Genomic DNA, 26,961 nt, shown 5'->3' with positions numbered 1-26,961 from the left:
ACAGATATCAATGGAAGGACATAGGAAACATGAAAAAGCATGGAAATATGATACCACCAAAGGACCACAACAAGTGTCCAGCAACCAATAATGGTGTGGCTTTGTGTCCCCACCCAAATCTCATGCCAAATTGTAATCCCCACATGTTGAAGGAAGAACCTGGTGGGAGGTAATTGGATCATGGGTGGGTGGATTTCCCCCTTGGTATTCTTGTGATAGTGAGTGAGTTCTCACGAGATCTGGTTGTTTAAAACTTTGTAGTCTTCCCCTTTCGCTCTCTCTTCCTCCTGGTTTGGCCATGTGAAGACATGCCTTGCTTCCCCTTCACCTTCTGCCATGATTGTAAGTTTCCTGAGACCTCCTCAGCCATGTGGAACTGTGAACCAATTAAACCTTTTTTCTTCATAAATTACTCAATCTCAGCATCAGTGTGGCCTGGATGTGAGACAAGTAGTCAAAAAAGAGGATTTTGGAGCTTTAAGATTTAACGACTGCCATGCTGGGTTTTGGACCTGCATGGGGCCTGGAGCACCTTTGTTTTGGCCAATTTCTCCCTTTTAGAACAGAAGGATTTACCCGATGCTTGTACCCCCATTTTATCTTGGAAGTAACTAACTTATTTTTGATTTTACAGGCTCATAGTTGTAAGGGACTTGCCTTGTCTCATATGAGACTTTGGACTTAGACTTTTGAGTTAATGCTTAAATGAGTTAAGACTTGGGGGACTGTTGAGAAGGCATGATTGTGTTTTGAAATGTAAGAAGGACATGAGCTTTTGGAGGGGTCAGAGGCGGAATGATATGGTTTGGCTCTGTGTCCCCACCCAAATCTCGTGTCAAACTGTAATCCCCACATGTTGAAGAAGGGAACTGGTGGAAGGTGACTAGATCATCGGAGGAGATTTCCCCCTTGCTGTTCTCATAATAGTGAGTGAGTTCTCACAAAATCTGATAAAAGTGTGTAGCACTTCCCCCTTCACTCTTTCTTCCTCCTGCTTTGGTCATATGAAGATCTGCTTGCTTCCTCTTTTCTTTCCACCATGATTGTTAAGTTTTTTGAGATCTCCCCAGCCATGTGGAACTGTGAGTCAATTAAACCTCTTTTCTTCATAAATTACCCAGTGTCAGGAATAGCAGTGTGAGAACAGTTTAATACAGATACCAATGAAAAAGAATTTCTTGAAATGCCAGGTAAATAATTTAAAATATTGATTTTTAAAGATAGTAAAATGCAAGAAAAATCTGAAAACCAATACAAAGAAATCAGAAATCAATTCAGGATATGAATGAGAAATTTACCAAGGAGATAAATAGCATTTTAAAAAAATAAGCAGAAATTCTGGAACTAAAAAATTCATTGAAGGAAATACAAAATACACTTTAAAGCTTAAATCATATACTAGACCAAGCAGAGATAAGAATTTCAGAACTTGAACACATGTCTTTTGAAATAATTCAGTCAGACAAAAATAAGGAAAAAAGAATAAAAAGAATGAACAAAGCCTTTGAGATGTCTAGGACTAAGTCAAGGGACTGAACGTGGACTAAATAAAGCAACTGAACTTATGAATTATCAGTATCCTGAAAGGGAAGAGAGATCAAAATGTTTAGAAAACATATTTTAAAAAATCATCAATAACAACCTCCCAAGTCTGTCAAGACTGTTAGACAACCAGTTCAGAAGTCCAGTGATTCCCCAGGCAAACACATTACAAAAAGGAATTCACCATTATATATTATGTTCAGAATGTCTAAAGTCAAAGTAAAAGAAAGAATTTTCAAATTAGCAAGAGTAAAGCATCTACTCATCTATAAAGGAAACCCCATCAGACTAATAGCAGACTTTTCAGCAGAAACCTTACAGGCCAGAAGAGAAAGAGATGGCATTTTCAAAGTTCTGAAAGGAAAAAAAAAAAACTGTCAGCCAAGAATTTTGTATCCTGCCAGAATAAGCTTCATAAGTGAAGGAGAGATAAAGTTCTTCCCAGACAAGCAAACATTTAGAAAAATTATCACCACTAGATTGGACCTACAGGAAATGCTCAAAGGGGTCTTAAACATGGAAACAAAAGGTCATTGCTCACCATCTCAACAACACATTGAAATATAAAACTCACAGTTCATATAAAATAATCACACAAGGAAGAAGAGAAAAAAATAAAATGGCATGACAGAATTTCATCAAACTACAAAGACAAAAAAAAAAACAGAAAAAGAGGGAAACAATTTATAAAGTAACTTGAAAACAATCAGCAATATGACAGGAACAAAGCCTCACATATCAATATTAACCTTGAATGTGTGACTCCCAAAAATCTGAGACAGGTCCCAGTTAATTTAGAAAGTTTATTTTGCCAAGGTTGAGGATGTGCACCCATGACACAGCCTCTGGAAGTCCTGACAACGTGTGCCCAAGGCAGTCAGAGCACAGTTTGGTTGTATATATTTTAGGGAGACATGAGACATCAATCAACATATGTAAGGTGAACATTGGTTTGGTCTGGAAAGGCAGGACAAGCCAAAGCAGGGAGGGGTCTTCCAGGTCATAGGTAGATAAGAGACAAATGGTTACATTCTTTTGAGCTTCTGATTAGCCTCTCCAAAGGAGGCAATCAGGTATCCCTTTATTTCAGTGAGCAGAGGGGTGACTTTGAATAGAATGGGACGCAGGTTTGCCCTAAGCAGTTTCCGATTTGACTTTTCTCTTTAGCTTAGTGATTTTGGGGGCCCATATTTTCCTTTCACAAATATAAATGGATTAAATATCCACTATTAAATACATATTGGAAGAATGGATTAAAAAAATAATCCAACTAAATGCTGACTATAAGAAACTCACCTTACCTATAAAGACACATATAGACTGAGAGTCATGGGGCGTAAAAAGATATTCCATGCAAATGGAAACCAAAGTTGAGCAAAAGTAGCCATACTTATATCAGATAAAACACTTTAAATCAAAATTAGTAAAAAAAAAAATAATTATATAATGATAAATTCAACAAAACGTTATAACAATTCTAAATATATATGAACTCAACATCAGAGCACCCAAATTCACAAAACAAATATAAGCAAAGCTAAAGAAAGATAGGGCAATGCAATAATAGTGGGGGAATTTAACACGCCACTCACACACTAGCCAGATCATCATGTCAGAAAATCAGCAAACAAACATTGGACATAAACTGGATTTTATATCAAACTTAACAGACATTTACAGAACATTCTACCCAACAACTACAGAATGTACATTCTTTTCATCAGGATATGGAACATTTTGCAAGATAGATCAGATATTAGGCCACAAAACAAGTCTTAATGAATTTTTTAAAAACTGAAGCCATATCAAGTATCTTCTCAGGCCACAGTGAAATAAAACTAGAAATCAATACCAAGAAGAAGTTTGGAAACTATACAAATACATGGAAATTAAAAAGCATGCTCTTGAATAATCACTGGGTCAATGAAGAAATTAAGATGGAAATTAGAAAATTTTTTGAAATGAATGAAAATGAAAACACAACATACCAAAACCTGTGAGATACAGCAAAAGCAGTGCTAAGAGGGAAGTTGATAGCATTAAATGCCTACATAAAAAAGTAGAAAGATCACAAATTAACAATCTATCACTGGACTTCAAGAAACTAGAAAAAGAACAAACCAAACCCAAAGTTAGCAAAAGAAAAGAAATAACAAAGACCAGAGCAGAACTATTCAAAATAGAAACAAAAAAACAAAGGAGCAATGAAACAAAAAATTGTTTCTTTGAAAAGATAAAATTGATAAACTGCTAGCTAATCAAAAAGAGAGAAAATCCAAATAAACTCAATCAAAAATGAAAAAGAAGATATTATAACAGATACCACAGAAATACAAAAGATTATCACAGACTATTATGAACACCTACACTGGAAAACTTAGAGGAAATAGATAAATTCCTGGAAGCATGCAACCTACCAAGATTAAATCAGGAAGAAATAGAAAACCTGAACAGACTAATAATGAGTAGCAAGACTGAGTCAGTAATAAAAAATTTCCTAACAAAAAAAATAAAAGCCCAGGACCAGAAGGATTCACAGCTGAATTCTACCAAACAGGCAGAGAGCTAATACCGATCCTCCTGAAACTATTTTAGAAATCAGAGGAGGGAATTCTCCCTAACTCATTCTACAAGGCCAATATCACCTGATACCAAAACCAGACTAGGACATCACAAAAACAGAAAACTACAGACCAATATCTCTGATGAACATAGATGTAAAAATCCTTAACAAAATAACTGAATCCAAGAGCACATCAAAAAGATAACACACCATGATCAGGTGGGATTTATACCAGGCATGCAAGGATGGTTCAACATATGCAAAGCAATAAACATGATATATCACATAAACAATATTAAGGGAAAAAATTATCATTTCAATAGATGCAGAAAAAACATTCAACAAAATTCATCATCCCTTCTTGATATTCTCAATAAACTACGCATAGAAGGAACATACTTTGACGTAATAAAAGCCATACAAACCAACAGCAAATATCATACTTAATGGGGAAAAGTTGAAAGAATTCTAGGAACTGGGACAAGATAAGGATGCCAATTTTCACCACTCTTATTTAACATAGTACTGGAAGTCCTTGCCAGAGCAATCAGGCAAGAGAAAAAAAATAAAAGGCATGCAAATTAGAAAAGAGGAAGCCAAATTATCCCTGTTTACTGATGAAATCATATTATTTATAGAATATCCTAAAGACTTCACCAAAAACTCTTAAATTTAGTAAGTGAATTCAGTAAACTTTCAGGGTACAAAATTAATTTACAGAAATCAATAGTGTTTCTATACACCAATATTGATCTAGTTGAGGGCCAAATCATGAAGTTAATCCCATTTACAATAGCTACAAAAAAATACTTAGGAATATATTTAATCAAAGAGGTGAAAGATCTCCCTAAGGAGGACCACAAAACACTGATAAAAGAAATCATAGATGCCACAAACAAATGCAAAAACATCCCATGCTCATGGATTGGAAGAATTAATAACATTAAAATGACCATACTTCCCAAACCAATCCACTGATTCAATGCAATCCCTATCAAATTACCAATGTCATTTTTCACAGAATTAGAAAAAAACAGTTTTAAAATTCACATGGAACTAAAAAAAAGAGCCCTAATAGCCAAAGCAATCCTAAGCAAAAAGAACAAAGCTAAAGGTATCATATTATTTGGCTGACTAAATTATTCTACCAAGGTATACAAATAGACACATAGATCAATGGAACAGAATAGAGAACCCAGAAACAAAGCCACATACCTAAAACCAAGTTATCTTTGAAAAAGTCAACAGAAATATTCATTGAAGAAGTGACACCCTACTCAATTAAAGGTGCTGGAAAAATTGGATAGCAGTATGCAGAAGAAAGAAATTAGACCCATACCTCTCACCACTTACAAAATTAACACAAGATAGATAGAAGACCTAAACATAGACCTGAAACTATAAAAATACTAGAAGAAAACCTAGGAAAAACTCTTCTGGACATTTGCTTAGGCAAAGAATTTAATTCAAAGTCCTCAAAAGCAAACACAACCAAAACAAAAATAGACAAATGGGAGTAAATGAAGCTAAAAAGCTTTTGCACAGCAAAAGAAGCAGTCAACAGAGTAAACAAACAACTTACACAATTGGAGAAAATATTTACAAACATTACATCCAACAAAGGGCTAATATTCAGAATCTATAAGGAACTCAACTCAAGCAACAACCAAATAATTTCATTAAAAGGTAGGTGAAGGACATGAGCAGATATTTTTCAAAAGAAGACATACAAGCAGCCAACAAACATGAAAAAAATGCTCAACATCACTAATCATCATAGACATGTAAATTAAAACTACAAAGAGATACCATTTTACACCAGTCAGAACAGCTATTTTTAAAAAGTATAAAAACAACAGATGTTAGCAACGATGTGGAGGAAAAAGAATGCTTATATACTGCTGGTGAGAATGTAAATTAGTACAACCTTTATGGAAAACAGAATGGAGATTTCTCAAAGAACTAAATATGGAACTACCATTTCATCCAGTAATCCCACTACTGGGCTGTATTAGGGACAGCATTCTCTAGAGGGACAGAACTAATAGGATAGATATCAATATATGTATACACACACACATATACACATATATATACATATTTATATGAGTTAATATATATAGGCATTTATAGGATATATATCCTATTTTGTGTGTGTGTGTGTGTGTATATATATATATATATGGGAGTAATAGGATACATATCATTTTATATATATATAGGAGTTTATTAAGTATTAACTTACATGATCACAAGGTCCCACAATAGGCTGTCTGCAAGCTTGAGGGGCAAGGAAGGCCAGTCTGAGTCTAAAAACTGAAGAACTTTGAGTTTGATGTTTGAGGGCAGGAAGAATACAGCAGGAGAGAAAGATGTAGGCTGGGAGGTTAGGCCAGTCTTGCTCGTTTACATTTTTTTTCTTCTTGCTTTATATTCACTGAGAGCTGATTAAATTGTGCCCACCAGATTAAGGGTGGGTCTGCCTTCCCCAGACTGCTGACTCAAATGTTAATCTCCTTTGTCAACACCCTCACAGACTCACCCAGGGGATCAATACTTTGTATTCTTCAATCGAGTTGTCACTCAGTATTAGCCATCATATGGTCATATACAAAGGGAAAGAAGTCATTATGTCAAAAAGATACCTGCACTCATATGTTTATTGTCACACTATTCACAATAGCAAAGACACAGAATCAATCTAAATTTTTATCAACAGAGGATTGGATAAAGAAAATATGGTATACCATGGAATACTACTCAGCCATAAAAAGGATGAAATCATGTCTTTTGCAGCAACATGGACAGAACTGGAGGACATTACCCTAAGTGAAAAAATTCAGAAACAAAAAATCAGATGCCACATGTTCTCACTTAAAAGTGAGAGCTAAACAATGGGTAAACATAGACATACAGGGTGGAATAATAGACACTAAAGACTCCAAAAGGTGGGAGGATGGGAGGGAGATGAAGGTTGAAAAATTGCCTATTGGGTACAGTGTTCACTATTCAGGTGATGGGTGCACTAAAAGCCCAGACTTCAATATGCCTGTAAGAAATCTGTGCTTGTACCCCCTAAATATACAAAAATTTTAAAAAGTTAATTTTAAAAAAGCAGTTTAAAAAAATGTGATCATGTTTTCTTAGCTGAAATTCACACACACATATATACACATAAATCCTTTGAGGTCCACAAGGAAGGAAACCTAGAACTGTCAACTTGTACAAGGTGATGGGGCCAGGACTAGGGCCCAGGTTTACCGAATCCTAGTCTATAGAATTTGCCAACATATCACATTGTCAGAGCTTAGTAAATGATAAAAGCTTACATTTTAGTTCCCTACTCCATTTCTTTCTCTCACATCACCTCTCCTGACCGTAAAAATGACCCCACAAGCATGAGTTGTACAGAAAAACCTGGATAATCCACAAACAAAATCAAGTCCATCGTGTAAGGAGGGCCCCAGCCACCACTGCAGTTTTCGCATTGCCCCCTTGTGGTAAGTGAAGAAATCACATTAATTTCAGAAAGGTAGAGAATCAGAAACACTCAACTTTGATTAACTGAATTTCTAGTTATATGATGCCATAAACTTTTATGCTGAAAATCTTTGAAATAATTTATATTTCGTGATTTCCTAGTAGGTACAATATCCAAATATAACATGAATCATCTTTTATTCCCTCGACAGATCTGTATTGATTGTCTTCCCCAGACACGGTGCTGGGGACTGGGGAATGCATATCGGTTATGATGCTTTCCCTAGTGGAGTTTTCAGTCTGTGAGGAAGATAACATCAACAAAAAAAACCCCACTCAGCATTCAACAAATATTTACCACCTATAGTTTTCCAGGCATTGTAACTAATGTTGGGCATAGAGTGGAGGACAAGAAAATCATTGTGTGTTTGTGTGTTGCTTGCACAAAGCTGACATTCTAGTAGGGAGAAGCTGGGGAAATGCATTTCACTGGGCAATGATGTTAGTGTAGAAGGTGTAGGGAATAGGGTTGGATCAGAAAGAATCCAAGCCTATGTCCTGGATGTTTGCTTTTTAAAAGAAATCCAAAATGTCAGCTTCTTTGCTGATTATTTCTTTACCTCTTAAAAAAGCAGAGTAAAGAATATACTCACCCAACTCCACCCAAACTGTGCATATGAGCTGCTGTGGAGAGTTGTGACTTTCCTGTCAGGAGATCTTTCTTCTGGAACTGGCTCTTCTAGTTACTTACCACATCCTGTGTGCCCTGGGATCATGTCATACCTCTTCTCCCGGTCTCCATTTCCTACAAAATGGAGGATTTAAAAGATGATCTCTAAGATATCTTCCAGCTCTAGTGGTCCAGGAAATGGCTAAGTTAAAAACAAAAAAAGATTCAACTATAATTGCTGTCCTTCTTGAGCACCTGCTTGGTCATTGGTGGTGACAATATTCTCTGTGTTTCTTCTGGTGACAACCAGAAACCTTAAGATGGACTTAGAGACTTAAGGGCTGCAGGCCCAGAATAGGCAGCATCTAGTTGATGAAATCCAAAGTCTGCTCATCGTTCTTGTTCTCACAGGGTTATATTTGCTAAGAGAATGATGCCGAACAAACCACTATTTTTCCTCTCTGGTAGAGTAGGTTGTCTCTTTGCATAATTATCATGTGTTCATTAGTAAACTCATGATGCTTTCTTCTCACAGGGTATAATTGTGAGTCTATTTATAATTGCTCTATTTTCCTTCTGACATACCTAAAGGGCACAATATGCACATTTGTTGTATTGAGACCACACTGTGGGAATGGACCCAGCAAATGATTGGGCCTTATTAGGAGCCCAGTTGCCAATCTAGCTAAGCCTCAATATACATGTAAGGCATAATTTGTCTGCTTCACTTTCCCTGTGTCCATTTGACTTGGAAAATGTGCCAATGTTCCAAGCATAGCACTTCGGATGTAGCATGCTGGGGAAAAAAAAAAATGGATGTGAGAGTCGCCAGCTCTGGATTTGTAGTAGGTCTCTACTCTGTACTATCTGTATATATTTCGGTGAGTGATTTATCCTTGATTAATTTCCTCATCTGTATAAGGAGCAAGAAAATCTACCTCACTGGGTTGTTTTGAGAATCATAATTCCTAATTTAAGTTAGAGCAGGTTAATCTACGCATTTGACATGTGTCACATAGCAAAAGGTTAATGAATGTTAGTTTTCTCCTTCAACAAACTTACCATTACAAAAATAGCAAAGATGTGTGCCAAAACTACAACTAGTAAAGGAACAGAGGAATCTATGGATGGATAGCCCTTGGAGTTGCATTTCAACAATAAGAATATACAAAGAACTCGTGGGGCAGAATTTCGTGAAAAAAGATTATGGATAGAGAGATGCCCAGCTTTGAATTGGACAGTTGTATGAATTTTAACATTAGCTAAATGCTCTTTCTTTTTTTAACACTGAGAAGGTAAGTAATACAAAAAGCTAAAAGAGCACACCCAATAGAAAACCACTGCACCAGAAGCCAAAAACAGGCATTTTCTTATCTAGTAATAACCACTAGCTTAATGAACTTGAACAAACAACTTGAGGTTTGGGGCTTTATTTTCCATCTATAAGAGTTAAATGGGAAAATCTGCGATTCTATAGACCATCGTTATAAAAGGTGACCTTAAGGAGGAATGGGAATTGTGGCATCGCAGTTTGGGGTTTCAGGGTATTTGCACAGTAATTTTAAAAATATTTATCTTTAAATTTTTGAATTTTTAGACTCTGTAAACTTACGAGTTATGCTATGCTGGGAAGAATTACTGTGCTACTTTCTGAATCCACTTTTACCAGTATTGAGCACCATGAAGGCCCTAGAAACTTCATCCTACAAACAGTAAAATCTCATTAATTTAGAACCCCTCCTACTCACTTTGTAATTCGCCATAATTTGAACGGGTTACTTTTGCTTTACAAAAAAAGGATTTTTTAATGGAGTAGTACATATTGTTTCCAAGGAGATTTATTTGGCAGATAATAGGTACTTAGTAAATATTTTTGAATAAATGGTTTCCTTTGAACAACTGTTCGTTGACACTGTTTTAATGACTCAAATTAATTCAGGAAAATGAATAAAGATGTACTGTATAGCTGTCTAATGCATACTTCTGACCTTCCCAGTTCCCTCACCTGGCCTAAATTACAAAGGTTCTGTTATGCACAAAATCCATTTCACCACAAGGCAATGTCATTGGAGTATGTTCTTTCATTTTTCTTATTGCAACAAGATCCTCAGTTACTTGAACAGATGTCTGTAAATTCAGAATATGTTTGAGTGTAGTTTACTAAGCATTATACACTAAAAACTCCCACTCACAATGGCCATAGTTTTTTAGGGGGTGGGGGAATGTTTCAGCTTCTGGTGAGTTAGAGGCAACAACCTCAATATCAGATGAATGAAATTTTTTTCTCTCCTAAGGCAATTCCAGTCAATGCTTTGATAGTTTCTTTTTTAATGCTCTATATTCTATAAAACTAATTAACCGGCAAATTACCTGAGTGAAAATCATATTTTCTTTCATTTAGTAATAGAGAAAGATATAGGTCAAAATATTAATACAACTTTGAGTATTGTCCCAGACGACATTTCCGGATCTCGATTCCCTTCCTCCCTCCCTCCCTTCCCTTTTTCCTTCATGACTCCGTCTCTCCTTCCCTCCCTCTTTGCTTCCTTTCTTCCTTCTTCTCTTCCGTCCTCTCTTCCTTCTTCTGTTCCTCCTTCCTTTCCTTTCTTCCTTTCTTCCTTCTTTCTCAGCTTTATTATTTAAATGATTTAAGTCATTTTATCATCCTTTTCATCTGTGTCAATGAAAAACCAACACAATTGCCTAAAAAGGCAAAATAACAAGACAAAAATTCTGTAAGTCATCACCATTGGTTTTCATTCACCAGGTTTTCCGCCCCACAGAGGACTGTAGTACATCGTCATCGTATTCATAGCTAACTTTCGTTTAATTACTAGCATGTTTAAAGTGGAACCATTATTTAAAAGACTTTATTTTTTAGAGCACTTTTAGGTTTACAGCAAAATTAGAGGAAGGTACAGAGATTTCCCATATACCCCCTACTCCCCTACACGCATAACCTCCCCCATTATCAACATCTCCCACCAGAATGATACATTTCCTACAATTAATGAACATACATTGACACATCATTATCACAGATCCACAGCTTACATTAGGGTTCACTCTTGGTGTTGTATATTTTATGAATTTGGACAGATATATAATGACATGGTAAGAAAAATTCATTTTAAACATGTAAATAGAGTTATTTTTCTATTTATAATAACAAAGTTACTTTCTTGCTTACTGTCTTTCCAAGACTTTTTCAATTCCTGATAAAGAGGAACAAAGGTCACAGATCAATGGTGTGTGCCTACTTTTTGTAGCAATGGGCTGTGTATCTCTTTTCACCCAATTTCTACAGGTAAGAAATGTTATTTTTCAGTAAGTGATTTAGTTATTTTTCCTTTTTTCTCATTAAAATGTCTCTAACATCTCCCTCTTCATGTTTTAGGGATATGCCTTTGCTAAATCCGGGGAGCTTCTAACAAAAAGGCTACGTAAATTTGGTTTCAGGGCAATGCTGGGGCAAGATATTGCCTGGTTTGATGACCTCAGAAATAGCCCTGGAGCATTGACAACAAGACTTGCTACAGATGCTTCCCAAGTTCAAGGGGTGAGCTATAGGAGGGGAAATAGAAGTATATTAACTGCATTGGCATTCTTTCATTAGAGCATTCTGACAATCACCTGCATGTTTTCTATGGAATAGGGACCAGTGGGATTGGGATATCCTAAAGCCACATTTTCCACTGCTTCTAACACTGACAAACAGCAGCTAAAGCACAGTGTCTCCCAGGCAGTGCCCAGAATCAATATATGGCATGCACCAAAATCTGTCAGGGTTTTGGATTTCCTCTGAGTCTAACTTAGGAACATTTCTGAGTCTGTTTTCAGGCCCAGAGACTCAGCTTCAACAAGATTCAATACTGCCCTCCAGAGGGTGGGTGAACAGAGCAAGGAAGTCTCCTTACTCACACAGGACCCCAGAGTGTGGTTTAGCCTTATGAACAGAGAAGCTGTCCTGGGCAGCCTCTGGAGGAGCCCAGTCAGGAAACTGAGGGAAAGAAATAAACGATTTTTATCTAGAATCTTGAAGGCGTCGAAGAGCTGACTTTCTGATTAAGGTAGACAGAGCTGTGGTTTGTAAACCCCAAAACCTACAGCCTTGTTCAAGGGGCTTATGCATATGATGAGGCTAGACTTTTATAAAACCAGGTTTTGGATTAAAGTGAAGAGAGCCAAATTGCCCTTCCAACATCTCTACCCACTTTCTGTGAAAATTAAAAAAAAAAACCCTAACTTAAAATTATTTAAAAAAAAGAAATAATATGTTAATAAATTCTTTAAAAAACAAAACCAAAGGAAAAAAATTTTAAGTACAATTTTAAAACTGAACTATGGTCTGTGAGGCTCTTACAAGAAAAAAACTCACTGGACTGATAGTGCTGTACTGTAGCACGTCTCAACTCCTAGACAGTTTAACCAAAAATACCGAAAATGATATGGCAGAATTTCAACAGATCATGGAATCCTTTCACTCAGAGGGAAATCCCTATAAATAGGTCACTTTCAATTCATCTAGGCTTTTTCTGTAAGCACATGCGTTTCCCATAGACTTAGCGTTACGCTCTACATATGTGTTGCAGTCTTTCTTTTTTCCCCTGAAATAATCTAAGGTGAACATATTTTCATAATTATGTATTCTTCTACAGTAGATTTTTAATGAGTGCACAATACTTCATTCTCATCTACTGTCATGTCGTAAAGGATTCTCTAGTTACGTTTTTCCCCTAGGTTTTTTTCCTCCTTATAAGCAATTTATATCATTTTATATCGAGCTTGCCACATCCTTGATTATTTTCTTAGTTCTCAAAATGTAATCACTGAATCAGTGTATAATCATTTTGGAAGATTTTGATATGCATTGCATAACTGCTTAAAGAAACTGTGTTCCAATTTCACTGTCATCACTGGAGTACTGTAGTCTACTCCCTTTACTCTTGAATTTAGGCTAAATAAATAAGTCATAATCTTATCTCTTCTATTTTTGTGGCCTTCAATCTGCAAGGAGCTTTTGAAGGTTATGTGCTATCACTAGAATTCAGAGAGTAGCATCTAATTATCTTAAAAACACTTATCTTTTTAAAAAGAGGATTTTCTCAGAATTTTTCTAATACTTTTGTTGTTTTTTAAAAAATAAGATTGCTAGCCCAGGTCAAACTTATCTTAAGATTAGTGTGAGGTAGATTTGGCTTGAAGTTGGATAGAAAATATTTCAAAAATATTTTTTAAATATAGATTACATTTTCTACTGGTTTGAAATGTTTCCTCCCATTGTGAATATTAACTTCCCATATATACTTAGAACTAACTTTGGAGATTCTCTAGTCTGAATTGATCAATTTGACTTATTCTATTTAAAACCTTATTGTTTTAATTGATAATTTTTTTTTAATTTTTGTAGATAGATACCAAGTAGGTGTATATATTTATGGGGTACATGAGAGGTTTTGATACAAGCATGCAACGTGAAGTAAGTGCGTTATGAAGAATGAGGTATCCGTTCCCTCAAGCACTTACCCTTTGTGTTACAAACAATCCAATTACACTCTTAGTTATTTTTAAGTGTACAATTAAATTATTTATTATAGTCATTCTATTGTGCTATCAAATAGTATGTCTTATTAATTCTTTCTATTTTTTTTGCACCCTTTGTTTTAATTCTTATAACTTGATACATTTTAGTATCTGGTAAGGCAAATCCCTGCACACTAATTTTTCCTCTTCGAAATTCTCTTATCTATTTCTGGATGTTAATTATTTTAATACATTTTACACTCATTTTAATTTCTTCTAAAAATTTATTTTTATTCTGGTGAAATTCATATACACACATGCATACACAGTAGGATTGCTATTGTGGGGATACTAAATTTTCCCGAGAGACATACAAACAAGACTCTAGTTTTTAGCAAGATTCATAGTTGTATTAATATGTCCCACTATCTTGCTCACTTTTTCTCATGTATTTTTTCCACTATTTTGAATGAGATGTTTTTCTCAATTATATCTGTAAATGAGTTGAGATGAAAGCTGTTAGTTTTTGTATACTTATCTGAAGGACTTTCCAAGCTCTCTTATAAGTTATAATTTTAGAAATTTAATAGTCTACTGGGTTTTCTAGGTATATAATAAAATACCAGATATAGTTCTGAAATATTACAGGTTTGGTTTCAGACCACCGCAATAAAGAGAATATTGCAATAAAGCATGTCACACTAATTTTTTCGCTTCCTAGTGCATATAAAAGTTGTATTTACACTATACTGTATTCTACTAACTATGCAATAGCTTTATGTCTAAAAATAAACAATGTACATATCTTAATTTATTAATAGCAACTGACTGACCACGGTGGTGGTTGCTGAAGGTCAGACTGGCAATATCTTATAAGACAACTGTGAAGTTTGCCTCATCAATGGACTCTTCCTTTCATGAAAGATTTATTTGTAGCATGTAATGCTGATTGATAGTATTTTACCCACAGTAGAATGTCTTTCAAAATTGGATTGAGTTCTCTTAAACCCTCCTGCTATTTTTATCAACATAGCATTTTCACCAGGAGTGGATTTCATCTCAAGAAACCACTTTGCTTATCCATAAGAAGCAACTGCTTATCCATTCAAGTTTTATCATGAGATTGCAGCAATTTAATGCAGCACATCTTCAGACTCCACTTCTAATTCTAGTTATCTTGCTATTTTCATGACATCTGCAGTTACTCCCTCTGAAGTCTTGAACCCTCAAAGTCATCTGTGAGGGTTGGAATCAACTTCTTTCAAGCACCTATTTATGTGGATATTCTGACCTCCTCCCGTGAATCACAAATGTTCTTTCATAAATATATATATATACATAAAAAGTGTATATCTATATATACGCTGTAAGTTCTAGGGTACATGTTCTTAATGGCATCTAGAATGGTGAATCCTTTCCAGAAGGTTTTCAATTTACTTTGCCCAGTTCCCTCAGAGGAATAACTATGGCAGAGGTAGCCTTGTAAAATGTTACTTCTTAAATAAAAAGACTTCAGAGTGAAAATTACTCCCTGACCCATGGGCAGCAGAATTCATGTTGGGTTAACAAGCACAACAACATTCATCTCCTTGTACATCTCTGTCAGAGCACCTGGGTGACTAGGTGCATTGTCAATGAGCACTAATATTTTTGAAAGCCGTATTTTTTCCTGAACAGTAGATGTCAACAGTGGCTTAAAATATTCAAAGAACTGTGTTTTCAACAGATGTGCTGTCATCCAGCCTTTATTATTCTATTTATAGAACATAGGCAGAGGAGATTTAGCATGCCTCTTAGGGGCCTAGAATTTTTGGAATGGTAAGCTTCAACTTAAAGTCATCAGCTGCATTATCCCCTAACAAGAGAGTCAGCCTGTTTTTCGTGAGTTTGAAGTCAGGCATTGACTTCTCCTCTCTAGATATGAAAGTCCTAGATGGCATCTTCCTCCAATAGAAAGCTGTTTGGTCAACACGGAAAATATGTTATTTGGTGTAGCCACCTTTATCAATGACCTTAGCTAGATCTTCTGGAGAACTTGTGGCAGCTTCTACATTAGCACTGCTGCTTCACCTTGCACTTTTACATTGTAGAGACGCTTTTTTCCTTAAACCTCATGAACCAACTTTTCTCCGAAGGTTCCTCACTTCTCTCAGCCTTACTAGAATTGAAGAGAGTTAGGGCCTTGTTCTGAATTAGGTTTGGCTTAAGGCAATGTTGTAGCAGGTTTGATCTTGTCTCCAGACCACTCAAACTTTCTTCATATCATCAATAAAGCTGGTTCACTTCACTTTCTTATTATTTGTGTGTTCACTAGAATAGCACTTTTAATTTCCTTCAAGAACTTTTTTTTTCTGCATTCACAGCTTGACTATTTATTTAGTCCTATCTCAGGACTAAATGAGGCTAAAATGAGGCCTAACTTTTAGCCTATCTCAGCCTTCAACACACCTTCCTCACTGAGCTTAGTCATTTCTAGCTTTTGATTTAAAGTGAGAGATGTGTGACTCTTTATTTCACTTGAACACTTAGAGGCCAAGGTAGCGTTATTAATTGGCCTAATTTCAATATTATTGTGTCTCAGGTAATAGGGAGGTCTGAGGATAGAAAGAGAGAGAGACAGAATGACCAGTCAGTGGAGCAGTCAGAACAAACACATTTATTGAATAAGTTTTCAGTCTTATATTGGCGTGGTTCGTGGTACTCTAAAACGATGGCAATAATAATGCCAAAGATCACTGATCACAGATCACCATAACAGATATAATAATGAAAAAGTTTGAATATTTTGAGAATTACTAAAATGTGATGCAGAAACATAAAATGAACACATACCATTGGAAAAATGGCACCAATAGAATTGCTCTGCATATGCAGGGTTGCCACAAACCTTTAATTAGTAAAAATCACAATATCTGCTAAGCAAAAAATGCAAAAAAGATCATTTTGTCTTTTCTTTTCTTTTTTTATGTTTATACTCATTTTATTTTCTTATTATATTAGCTAGAGCTCATTGAGAAATTAGAGTGGTAGTAGAGGTGATTCTCTCAAGCAAGACAAAAACTCAAAACTACAAAGTAGACATGTTGGACTTCATAAATTCAAAACTTTTATATAAACAAATGATAAACTAGAAAAGCATTTATAATAAATATTAATATCCCTAATATAACCATATTATGTGTAGTGTTCCTAAAACCATCATGAACGATATTCATGAGGATGGGGAATAACTGACACTTTCATACAATGTACAAAGTTTTTCAATGTTTTTTGGAGAGTAATAGTAAATAATAGTAAGCAAATGTTTTGGAGAGTAATAGTAAATAATGATATCCCCCCAAAAACTTTAGAGTTGCTTTTCAAGTATTCTGTAATGCCTGACAGTCCTTGCCCACCAGAAATTCTTTTTCTTTTTTAATTATATACTCTTTGAACAGAATTCTCATGAGTGAATTCCCTCCTATTGTGTAAGAATGTGTGTTCAAGGATATTTATCATTTTTTATATTAACCAAAAAATTAATAAAATTCCCTGGAAACTACCCAAATATCCATCAACAGAAAAAGAGTTGAATCAATTACGATACACTTATACTAAGGAATATTGCACAGCTATTTTTTAAAGTGTTCCTATATATTGATCTGGAAGGATAGTTATGTACCATTGATAAGTGAAAAAAAGTCAGAGTACAAAGTAATATGTAGGGTATGAGCCCTTTTTGTAAAGAAAAAAATTAAAATATAGGTATATATTGTTAAACATGTATCTATGTTTTGTTTGTGTCTTAGGTTGTATTATTTTCAATTTTTTTAAAAATACCAATTGAATAAAATGTAAAAGGAAACAAAATAACGACATCCCAAAGAACTGCAAAGTTGCTTTTCAAGTCCTCTGTAATGCCTGACAGTCCTTGCCAACCAAAAGTTCTTTTTTTAAAAAAATTGTGGTAAAATATTTGTAACACAAAAGTTACTACTTTAACCATCTTTAAGTGTACAGCTGAATGGCATTAAGTACATTTACATTGTTATGTAGCCATCACCACTATTCATCTCTAGAAATGTTTTACCGTTCCAAACAGAAATTCTGTACCCTTGAAACGGTAACTCCCCATCCTGCTCTCCCTCCCCTCAGCCCCAGCAACCACCATTTTACTTTCTATGTCTATGAATCTGACTACTCTATGTACCTCATCTAAGTGGAATCATATGAATTTATCCTTTTATGTCTGGCTTATTTCACATAACATGATGTTTTTGAAGTTTCTCTATGCTATAGTATGTGTCAGAGCTACATTTTTATGGATGTTTATTTTATGGATATATCATGTTTTCTTTATTCATTCATCTGTCTGTGGACATTCAGGTTGTTTGGCTGTTGTGAATGATTCTGCTCTGAACATGGGTGTACAAATGAGAAATTCTTGATTTAGCCTGTTAGTCTCCAAGGAAGTTAGCACTAACACATGGGAATGCTTTGGGACACAATTTTATATTCCATTTGTGTCTTCAATTCAGTATAAAGATGCAAATTATTCCTGAATAACACTGCCTTAGCATCGAATGGTTACTAACAGGTTACCTTTTGTCGTTTTACATTTTTTTGTCATAAATAATAATGTGTTTCTACAATTTTAAAAAGAAGTGATGTAATTGTCCTTACCCAAGTATTTTCTACAGAGTGTGCCAAGCTTTGGTCGTACCTGCCTAGCTGCAACTGAAACGAAGATTTGGAACCATTGGATACTCTGATTAGTATAGATATAATTACCACAGTGGTCCATTCTCCATCTATATAGGGACTGAATCCATTTTGTCCATCTGCATTGAGTAAATAGCTGTGTATTACAGCAGCATGTAACTTTGTACCAATGAGCAGGCTAACTTCAATGAGAATCAAAGTGGTATCTTATAATAGTCTTGTATCAACTTCAAAAATATAATTATAGAGCAAGCATTAATCTTCATTGAATAAGTAATATTACCTCAAGCCCAATGGCTGGATATCTTCAAACAAGCCAAATGCATCAGTACTTGACACATGTGTAGCCCATGTTTAGGGCTGCATTAATCTCAGACAGACTGCTCTAGCACTGAAACTCTTAAAATGAGATTAGTCAATAAATGAACTTCGGATAAGCTATGAATAAAGAACCTTTTAATTAATTCAGCCTTCAGATACGTTATGGGAGCTCATCATTTAAAAGAACTTAACTTTTTGAACAGGGGACTACCATATGACCCAGCAATTCCACTCCTAGGTCTATATCCAAAAGAATTGAAAGCAGGGACTTGAAAGGTGCTTATACACCAGTGTTCATAGCAGCATTATTCACAATAGCCAAAAGTTGGAAATAACCCCAGTGTCCATCAATGGATGAATGGATATACAAAATGTGATATACACATACAATGGAATATTCAGTTTTAAAAGGGAATGAAGCTAGGTGTGATGGCTCATGCCTGCAATCCCAGCACTATGGGAGGCCAAGGTGGGAGGATCACTTGAGCTTAGGAGTTTAAGACCAGCCTGGGCAACATAGTGAGACCTCATTTCTACTAAGATTAAAAAATTAGCAGGTGTAGTGGCATGCATCTGTGGTCCCAGCTACTTAGCATGCTGGGGCAGGAGGGCTGCTTGAGCCCAGGAGGTCAAGGCTACAGTGAGCCATAATTATGCCACTGCCCTCCAGCCTGGGTGACAGAGTGAGACCTTGTCTCAAAATAAAATAAAATAAACAAAAAATAAAAAGGAATGAAATTTTTATACCTGCTACAACATGCCTGAAGCTTGAAAACATTATGCTTAGCAAAATAAGCCAGACACAGAAGGAAAAATATTGTATGATTCTACTTCTAGAGATACCTAGGGTAGGCAAATTTATACAGACAGAGAGTTAGAGTAGAAGTCACCAAGAGCTTGGGGGAGAGAGAAGAAAGGGAGGTTATTGTTTAATGGATACAGAGTTTTTGTTGGACATGATTTTAAAAGCTTTATAGATGTGTGATGGTTACAAAACATTGTGAAATGCCACCAAATTGTACACTTAAGAATGGTTAAAATGATACATATCGTTATGTATATTTTATCACAACTTTATAAAAGGTCTGACCTTTTTGTGTAATGGTAGTTGGTAAAAGCGACTGTGTGTCTGAGACGGGTTGATTGCTTTTTGGTTTGCAGGCTGCCGGCTCTCAGATCGGGATGATAGTCAATTCCTTCACTAACGTCACTGTGGCCATGATCATTGCCTTCTCCTTTAGCTGGAAGCTGAGCCTGGTCATCTTGTGCTTCTTCCCCTTCTTGGCTTTATCAGGAGCCATACAGACCAGGATGTTGACAGGATTTGCCTCTCGAGATAAGCAGGCCCTGGAGATGGTGGGACAGGTAATCTTGCAGATCTAATTTTCCCATTCCTCATGGCTGAGTGGCTATCAGACAAACTGTTAAAAACGAATAGTACGAAGAGACTGAGGGAAGCTGTCAGCCCACAAGACAGGCACACTTAAGAACCTTCCACCACCCTTTCTATGCGTGCTTGGCGCAAAGGCTGAGGCAATAAAGCTCCGAGGCTCTGAGTATGAGCCAGTGTGGAGAAATAGCGGGGTGAACACAGGATTGCCTGTTCAATTTCCTCTCGCATAGTGATTCATTCCACATTCCAATTTGGTGTACTCTCACTTGCAGGGGTGGATAGTTCGGTTTTCTGGCCGTGAAGCTTTTGCAATTTAATGGTTCCCCTGAGCCATGTTTCCACACACAGAGGAGCTATGATGGTTTTAATGGCACATGCCTTTTCTCTTCATACTTTAGAGTCCCCCAGGCTTGGGGCAAGTGTCTTTCCCAACCAGAATTATGAGCTACAGTTTAGGTTTTGGATACACTTAGGTTTTAGCTACACATTTTAAAGTGTGTTCTAATTAATATCTTGTCCTTGGGGGGTAAATGAGGGATGGTAGCATAAACACTTCTCAAGTATAAGAATTAAGGGAAACTTGAATTTAACTGAAAAATCGTCTCGTGGTCCAGTTGGGTTGATCTCCAGCCACTTCTTTGTATTCCCAGATGATGCATTCTCTGATTTGTACCACATTCTGCCATTTGCACCATCTAATCCAGGCAGCCACTGAAATGTCACGAAAGGAGTTATTTCTGCCCTTGTATTCCTAAGACTCTTTTTCAATCTTCAGATTACAAATGAAGCCCTCAGTAACATCCGCACTGTTGCTGGAATTGGAAAGGAGAGGCGGTTCATTGAAGCACTTGAGACTGAGCTGGAGAAGCCCCTCAAGACAGCCATTCAGAAAGCCAATATTTATGGATTCTGCTTTGCCTTTGCCCAGTGCATCATGTTTATTGCGAATTCTGCTTCCTACAGATATGGAGGTTACTTAATCCCCAATGAGGGGCTCCATTTCAGCTACGTGTTCAGGTGAGGAATATCTAGCCAAGGTGAGAAAAGATCAACACACAAGGAAGGAATAGCCTGGTTCTGTCAGTTAGCTTTTTGCTGCTTAGCAAAGCATCCCAAGCTTGGTGTCTTACAATAGCTGGGATTAATTATTTCTCAAGATTCTGTGGGTCATCAGGGCGGTTCTTCTGACCTGGGCTGACTCAGTCAGGCTTCTGTGTATTCTTCTGTCTCCACATGGCCTGTCTAGCAGATGAGCTTCTTTTCTTCATATTATGGCCTCAGAGTTCCAAGTGCCACTAAAGAGGGCAAGCCCCACTGTGCAAGTACTTTTCAAGTCTCTCCACGCAAAGAAACTTTCTAATTTTCTGTTCGGCCAAAGAAAGTCATACCATCAAGCCCAGGTTTAAGGAATAGAAAAAAATAGAATCCACTTTTTGATGAGAGGAGTAAAAAAGCCATGTTGCGAAGGGATGCGTGATAGTGTGAATTAATATGATTGTTGTTTATAAACAATCTGCCACACATGTTAATGCTGAGAAAATCTAGAGATCTTGGCTGAGATTGTTCATAGAGAACTGTTTTGTTTGAACTCCTCTCTTGCAAAGAGGGCTGACTCCTCCCAGCTGACTCCTCCTAGGCAGAGACAGCATGGGCCATATCGGTGAATGATGTTCCATTCGTATAGCCAAAGCCCGCTTTTCTAATAAGATTAGCTTTTAGTCCAATTTCTCACATTTCCAGAGGTGAAAGCCTAAGGGTGTCAGGTACTGGGGAACGAGGTACACATGTATATGGGCGAGTCGGGGGGTAAGGGTGGAGATGGTCTGAGAAAGGTTTGGAGGACCACTATAGGAAAAGCGGTCCTATAGGAATCGGTTCTTGGGTTTCCTACTCTAGCCATGAGTCCCGCCTTCTCACCTGGTATCTCTTTCAGCACTTCTCTCCCACTCCACTACACCCACCCAGCTAGGAAAGTGTCTCTTTTCTAAATCTTTGCATATTTAAAGCTACTAGTCTAAATTAGAAAATACAAACCATTGGCTTATTTTTATTTAGTTTATATTAAGGTTTTAGAATAATTTTAGAATAATTAATTTTAGAATAATATAATTAATTTTTTGCCAACATGTAAAAATCTGGGGCTACAGGCTGGATGCGGTGGCTCATGCCTGTAATCTCAGCGCCTCAGGCCGAGGCGGGTGGATCACTTGAGGTCAGGAGTTCAAGACCAGCCTGGCCAACATGGCGAAACCTCATCTCTACAAAAAATACAAAAATTAGCCGGGTATGGTGATGCATGCCTGTAATCCCAGCTACTTGGGAGGCTGAGGCAGGAGAAAGGAGAATCGCTTGAACCCAGGAGGCAGAGGCTGCAGTGAGCTGAGATCATGCCACTACACTCCAGCCTGAGTGACAGGGTGAGACTCCATCTCAAAACAAAACAAAAACTGGAACTACAGAAAACTCCCAATTTCTGGCTTCACTTTAAAACTTGGAAAGTCATCTTCCACCATTTTCCGTTTCATTTCAAGTGCTTTTCATTCCCTTAGGCTTTAAACTGGGCTCCCGGGGATGTTCGGATTTGCAATTCTGACCTAAAACAATTCCTGCTTATGAACTGAGCAGTGTGACACACAAAGACACATCCCTTATCCCTATCCCCATCCCAGGCAGACCCTCTGTGCATGACAGTGCAGGTGAACAGCTTTGGGGGCTACTACTCACATCATAGTCTCTACAGCAACAAAGTTATCTCTCATTATATTTATCATTCATTTATTCATTCACTCACTCTTTCGTTAATTAAGTACATGTTGACTATAGTTAGAGGCTAAGACAAGTAGAAGGAGACAGGCAATTGCATCTGTCTTGCTCTCTGAAGCATAAATTATATACATGCCTGGTGCAAAATTGATGCTTATATCATCAATCATTATCTTTTATATACCTATTATAGATTCAAAAACTGTTAGAATTCTAGAAAAATCAACTCAATTTGGTGATCTTTCAAGCCTGCTTTTTCTTTTAAAAAAAAAATTTTCAGAAGTCTTTTTCCCCCCTCAAACAATTTTCTTTTCTTTTTTTTTTTTTTTTTTTTTTGAGACGGAGTCTTGCTCTGTCGCCCAGGCTGGAGTGCAGTGGCGTGATCTTGGCTCACTGCAAGCTCTGCCTCCCAGGTTCATACCATTCTCCTGCCTCAGCCTCCCGAGTAGCTGGGACCACAGGCGACCACCACCACGCCCGGCTAATTTTTTGTATTTTTAGTAGAGACGGGGTTTCACCGTGTTAGTCAGGATGGTCTCGATCTTCTGACCTCGTGATCCGCCCGCCTCGGCCTCCCAAAGTGCTGGGATTACAGGCGTGAGCCACCGCGCCTGGCCAACAATTTTCTTAAAGGAAGCTATTGTGGTCGAATAAAGGTTTGGAGGTCTGAGCTCTCCCCCCTTCATGCTTGTTCAGTCCTCTTCTTACTCCTTTTTCATAGAACACAGTTTGAAAACTGCCAGTCTCTTAAACACCACCCTCTCCATTTCCAGACAAGTCTGAAGAGACTTGCTCAAGGATATTTGGTCCTTTCCTGGCAGAACCAGGGCTAGATCCCCAAACTTCTGCCTTCAGGTCATCACACCAACCACGCCACCCTGCTCTCTTCCTGTGTGTCTGTCTGGTTACAGGGTGATCTCTGCAGTTGTACTGAGTGCGACAGCTCTTGGAAGAGCCTTCTCTTACACCCCAAGTTATGCAAAAGCTAAAATATCAGCTGCACGCTTTTTTCAACTCCTGGACCGACAACCCCCAATCAGTGTATATAATACTGCAGGTGAAAAATGGGTAAGTGTTGGAATACTATGCAGCCATAAAAAGGATGGGTTCATGTCCTTTGTAGGGACAGGGATGAAGCTGGAAACCATCATTCTCAGCAAACTAACTCAAGAACAGAAAACCAAACACCACATGTTCTCACTCATAAATGGGAGTTGAACAATCAGAACACATGGACACAGGGAGGGGAACAACACACACCGGGGCCTGTCAGGGGATGGTGGGGGGTATGGGAGGGATAGCATTAGGAGAAATACCTAATGTAGATGACAGGTTGATGGGTGCAGCAAACCACCATGACACGTGTATACCTATATAACAAGCCTGCACATTCTACACATCTACCCCAGAACTTAAAGTCTAATAAAATAAATAAATAAATAAAATGTGTAAGTATTGATGAGGGGTAAGGTTGTGCGTGTGTATGTGCAGGACAGCCATTAGGGATGGCCATACAATACCGCTTGGCTTCTAAATTCCTGCTGTATATGGGTTCATTCATATGTACTTGGAGAAGACAAACAGTAGATTTATAAATACAAAGGAATAAAGTAAATTAGCATCAAAAATTATTCCTAAAGCTGGCATTTGAACAAGGCGATGACATTCAGTGAATGCTAAATTCTGTGTAATATAAAATACCCTTAGTTCCCAAATGAATGAAGCCAGTTGTCCTCTGAGATCTACCTAACCACTGTGTTTTCTATTGATGTTCTGATACAGAATGTAGAAAAATCACTTCTTCCTGTCCAATAACATTGATTTAATTCATGTTCATCTTGATTCAAGTTTTAGCTTATGTGGATGTCCTGAAAATTAATTCAATCTCAACAAAATATCTGTTCTTCTAATTGATAGATAGGTATTTTTAAATCTTCTCTACCTATTTTTGAAAATTTTAGTATGTTCCAGAAAGCAAAGCAAACCTAAACACTAGTAAAGCTAAGCTAAATTCTGTAATCTTTCTAAATTGGTAAAATTTCTCCTTCAGTTCAGTAAATGTAAAGTTTCTGTGTGGTCTATTAAATGTCTATCCATTTCTAGAGTTTATAAGTTAGAGTTTTAAGCACACCAAAGTACAATAGAAAGTATTCACCTTTGCAGTACAGACCTCAGGTAACTTTCTTTCTAGGTCGTTTTAAGTGTAACATTATTTTTAGTCTTTAGGAGAACAAAGCTATAGGGTTTGGACAGTTACTGGCTTCTGTGATGTAATATCTTTCAGCTATTCTCTTCTATTCAGAATGTCAGGAATAGATGGCAAGAAAATCCCCTTAGGTTAGACTGGGAATAGGGGGAGTCAAATGTCTTTAATTTCGTTGCCCAAGCCTTCCTTTATACTACATCTTTCAGAATACAAAATGGAATGTCCTTTTATTAAGTTGCTGTCTTTATACTTTGCACTTTGGCAGCATGGTTTGAAGGTATCTCAAGCAGGGATTTTAAACTCAAGATTTAGGTGTGTTCTCAATATTCTAGGCTTCAGTAAGAGCATCTCTAATTTTGATCCTCCCATCCACAGGACAACTTCCAGGGGAAGATTGATTTTGTTGATTGTAAATTTACATATCCTTCTCGACCTGACTCGCAAGTTCTGAATGGTCTCTCAGTGTCAATTAGTCCAGGGCAGACACTGGCGTTTGTTGGGAGCAGTGGATGTGGCAAAAGCACTAGCGTTCAGCTGTTGGAACGTTTCTATGATCCTGATCAAGGGAAGGTGGTAAGCCACGCAACCTTTTTGAGAATTTTGCCTTCTGCAGAGTATTTCCAACCCCTAAAAGTGGGCTTCAAGTTTTTGTTTTGCCAGACTCACTTTAAAATGCTTGCCTTAGGCACTTACCCCATGCATATTTTCCAGTCCCAGTCATTTGCTGCTTCACCTGATTCTACCTCACAATTTCTAATGTCAGATTTTCCCCAGTTCCAGATGGCCTGCTGACCAGTTAGGCAAAGAAAACTGGGCACACTGCAAAGCTGGAGATGAGTGTATTTAATAGAAGCACTCACTTACCCGTAAATGAAGCAGAAAGTGCAGACTAATCAGGAAACTAATGACCAGGAATGGAAAAAGTAGAGTGATAAGGGAAATAATGATAAATGAGCAAGAAAGGAGAGTTAGCATGAAAAGATCTAAGACAATCCTTGTTCAAGAAGCTGAAATCTAAATAACGCAAGGAACTCAGATTGAGAGCCATGTACCATAAATCTTTAGCAAGGATATTTGAAATTTTGGTGAATAGCTTTGGTATTTATTTTTCATAACGTTTCTTTCTCTTTTCTGTCCTTTTTTTTCTTTCTTTAAAAGTAATATATGCAGAAGGTCACAAAGTCAAATAATAAATATTTATAATAAAAAGCCAACCCCCTGCTTTATGCTTACACTCCCACTCCACATTTCTCTACTCAAAGGCAACTATTTTTGACCACTTGATGTTTTTTGATCTCCCGATGATGACTTTTATGTCTTTAAATAATATGCTCATGCTATTTCATGATTTAACAAATTTAGACTCTCTGTGATTTATTCTCAAGAGATAAAAATCTACTTACTCTCACCACTCCCTCCTTTTGCCTACCTCCTCCCAATATAGTTATATCATTTTTTAGGCCTTCTATTTATAAATTTGTAAACTTCTGATCTGCTTCCGTTGCTCTTCCACCACCTGTAGATAGTTCCTCTTGAATTCTCACTTTCTAAAAGAAAAATGTTAGCAATTCTACCTTTATTTTCACCTCTTACTCCCTTCTTTTACCTCTTAAGTTCTAACCGCACTTTTATCAAGAATTCAGAGCACATTCTGTTTATAACATTATCTTTCTTGCCTTCACTCTAAGTTGATTCTAAAAGTTGAAAATCAATTGACAGCTTTTTTAATGATTATGTAAATATTGTTCATCCTTCAGTCAAATAGTGAGTTACATTTACATTATTTTTTTTTATTGTTT

General features: G+C 36.9%; 1 protein-coding gene across 1 annotated transcript in view; it reads left to right on the top strand.

The window, feature by feature from the left end:
* The window catches only part of ABCB11 (ATP binding cassette subfamily B member 11), a 162,560-nt gene that overhangs the window by 121,360 nt on the left and 14,239 nt on the right, over positions 1 to 26,961 (top strand). Inside the window, exons 21-26 of the mRNA XM_019022771.4 lie at positions 11,458 to 11,562; positions 11,653 to 11,814; positions 19,962 to 20,165; positions 20,969 to 21,210; positions 23,868 to 24,024; positions 25,538 to 25,735. Of these exons, the coding sequence (XP_018878316.3) occupies positions 11,458 to 11,562; positions 11,653 to 11,814; positions 19,962 to 20,165; positions 20,969 to 21,210; positions 23,868 to 24,024; positions 25,538 to 25,735 (1,068 nt within the window). The remainder of the gene's footprint in view (positions 1 to 11,457; positions 11,563 to 11,652; positions 11,815 to 19,961; positions 20,166 to 20,968; positions 21,211 to 23,867; positions 24,025 to 25,537; positions 25,736 to 26,961) is intronic.

This window comes from Gorilla gorilla, chromosome 11 (genome assembly GCF_029281585.2).
Source record: "Gorilla gorilla gorilla isolate KB3781 chromosome 11, NHGRI_mGorGor1-v2.1_pri, whole genome shotgun sequence".
NCBI classification, from domain to species: domain Eukaryota; kingdom Metazoa; phylum Chordata; class Mammalia; order Primates; family Hominidae; genus Gorilla; species Gorilla gorilla.
The sequence above is the reverse complement of the archived record's forward strand: the minus strand, read 5'-3'. Positions and strand labels throughout refer to the sequence as shown.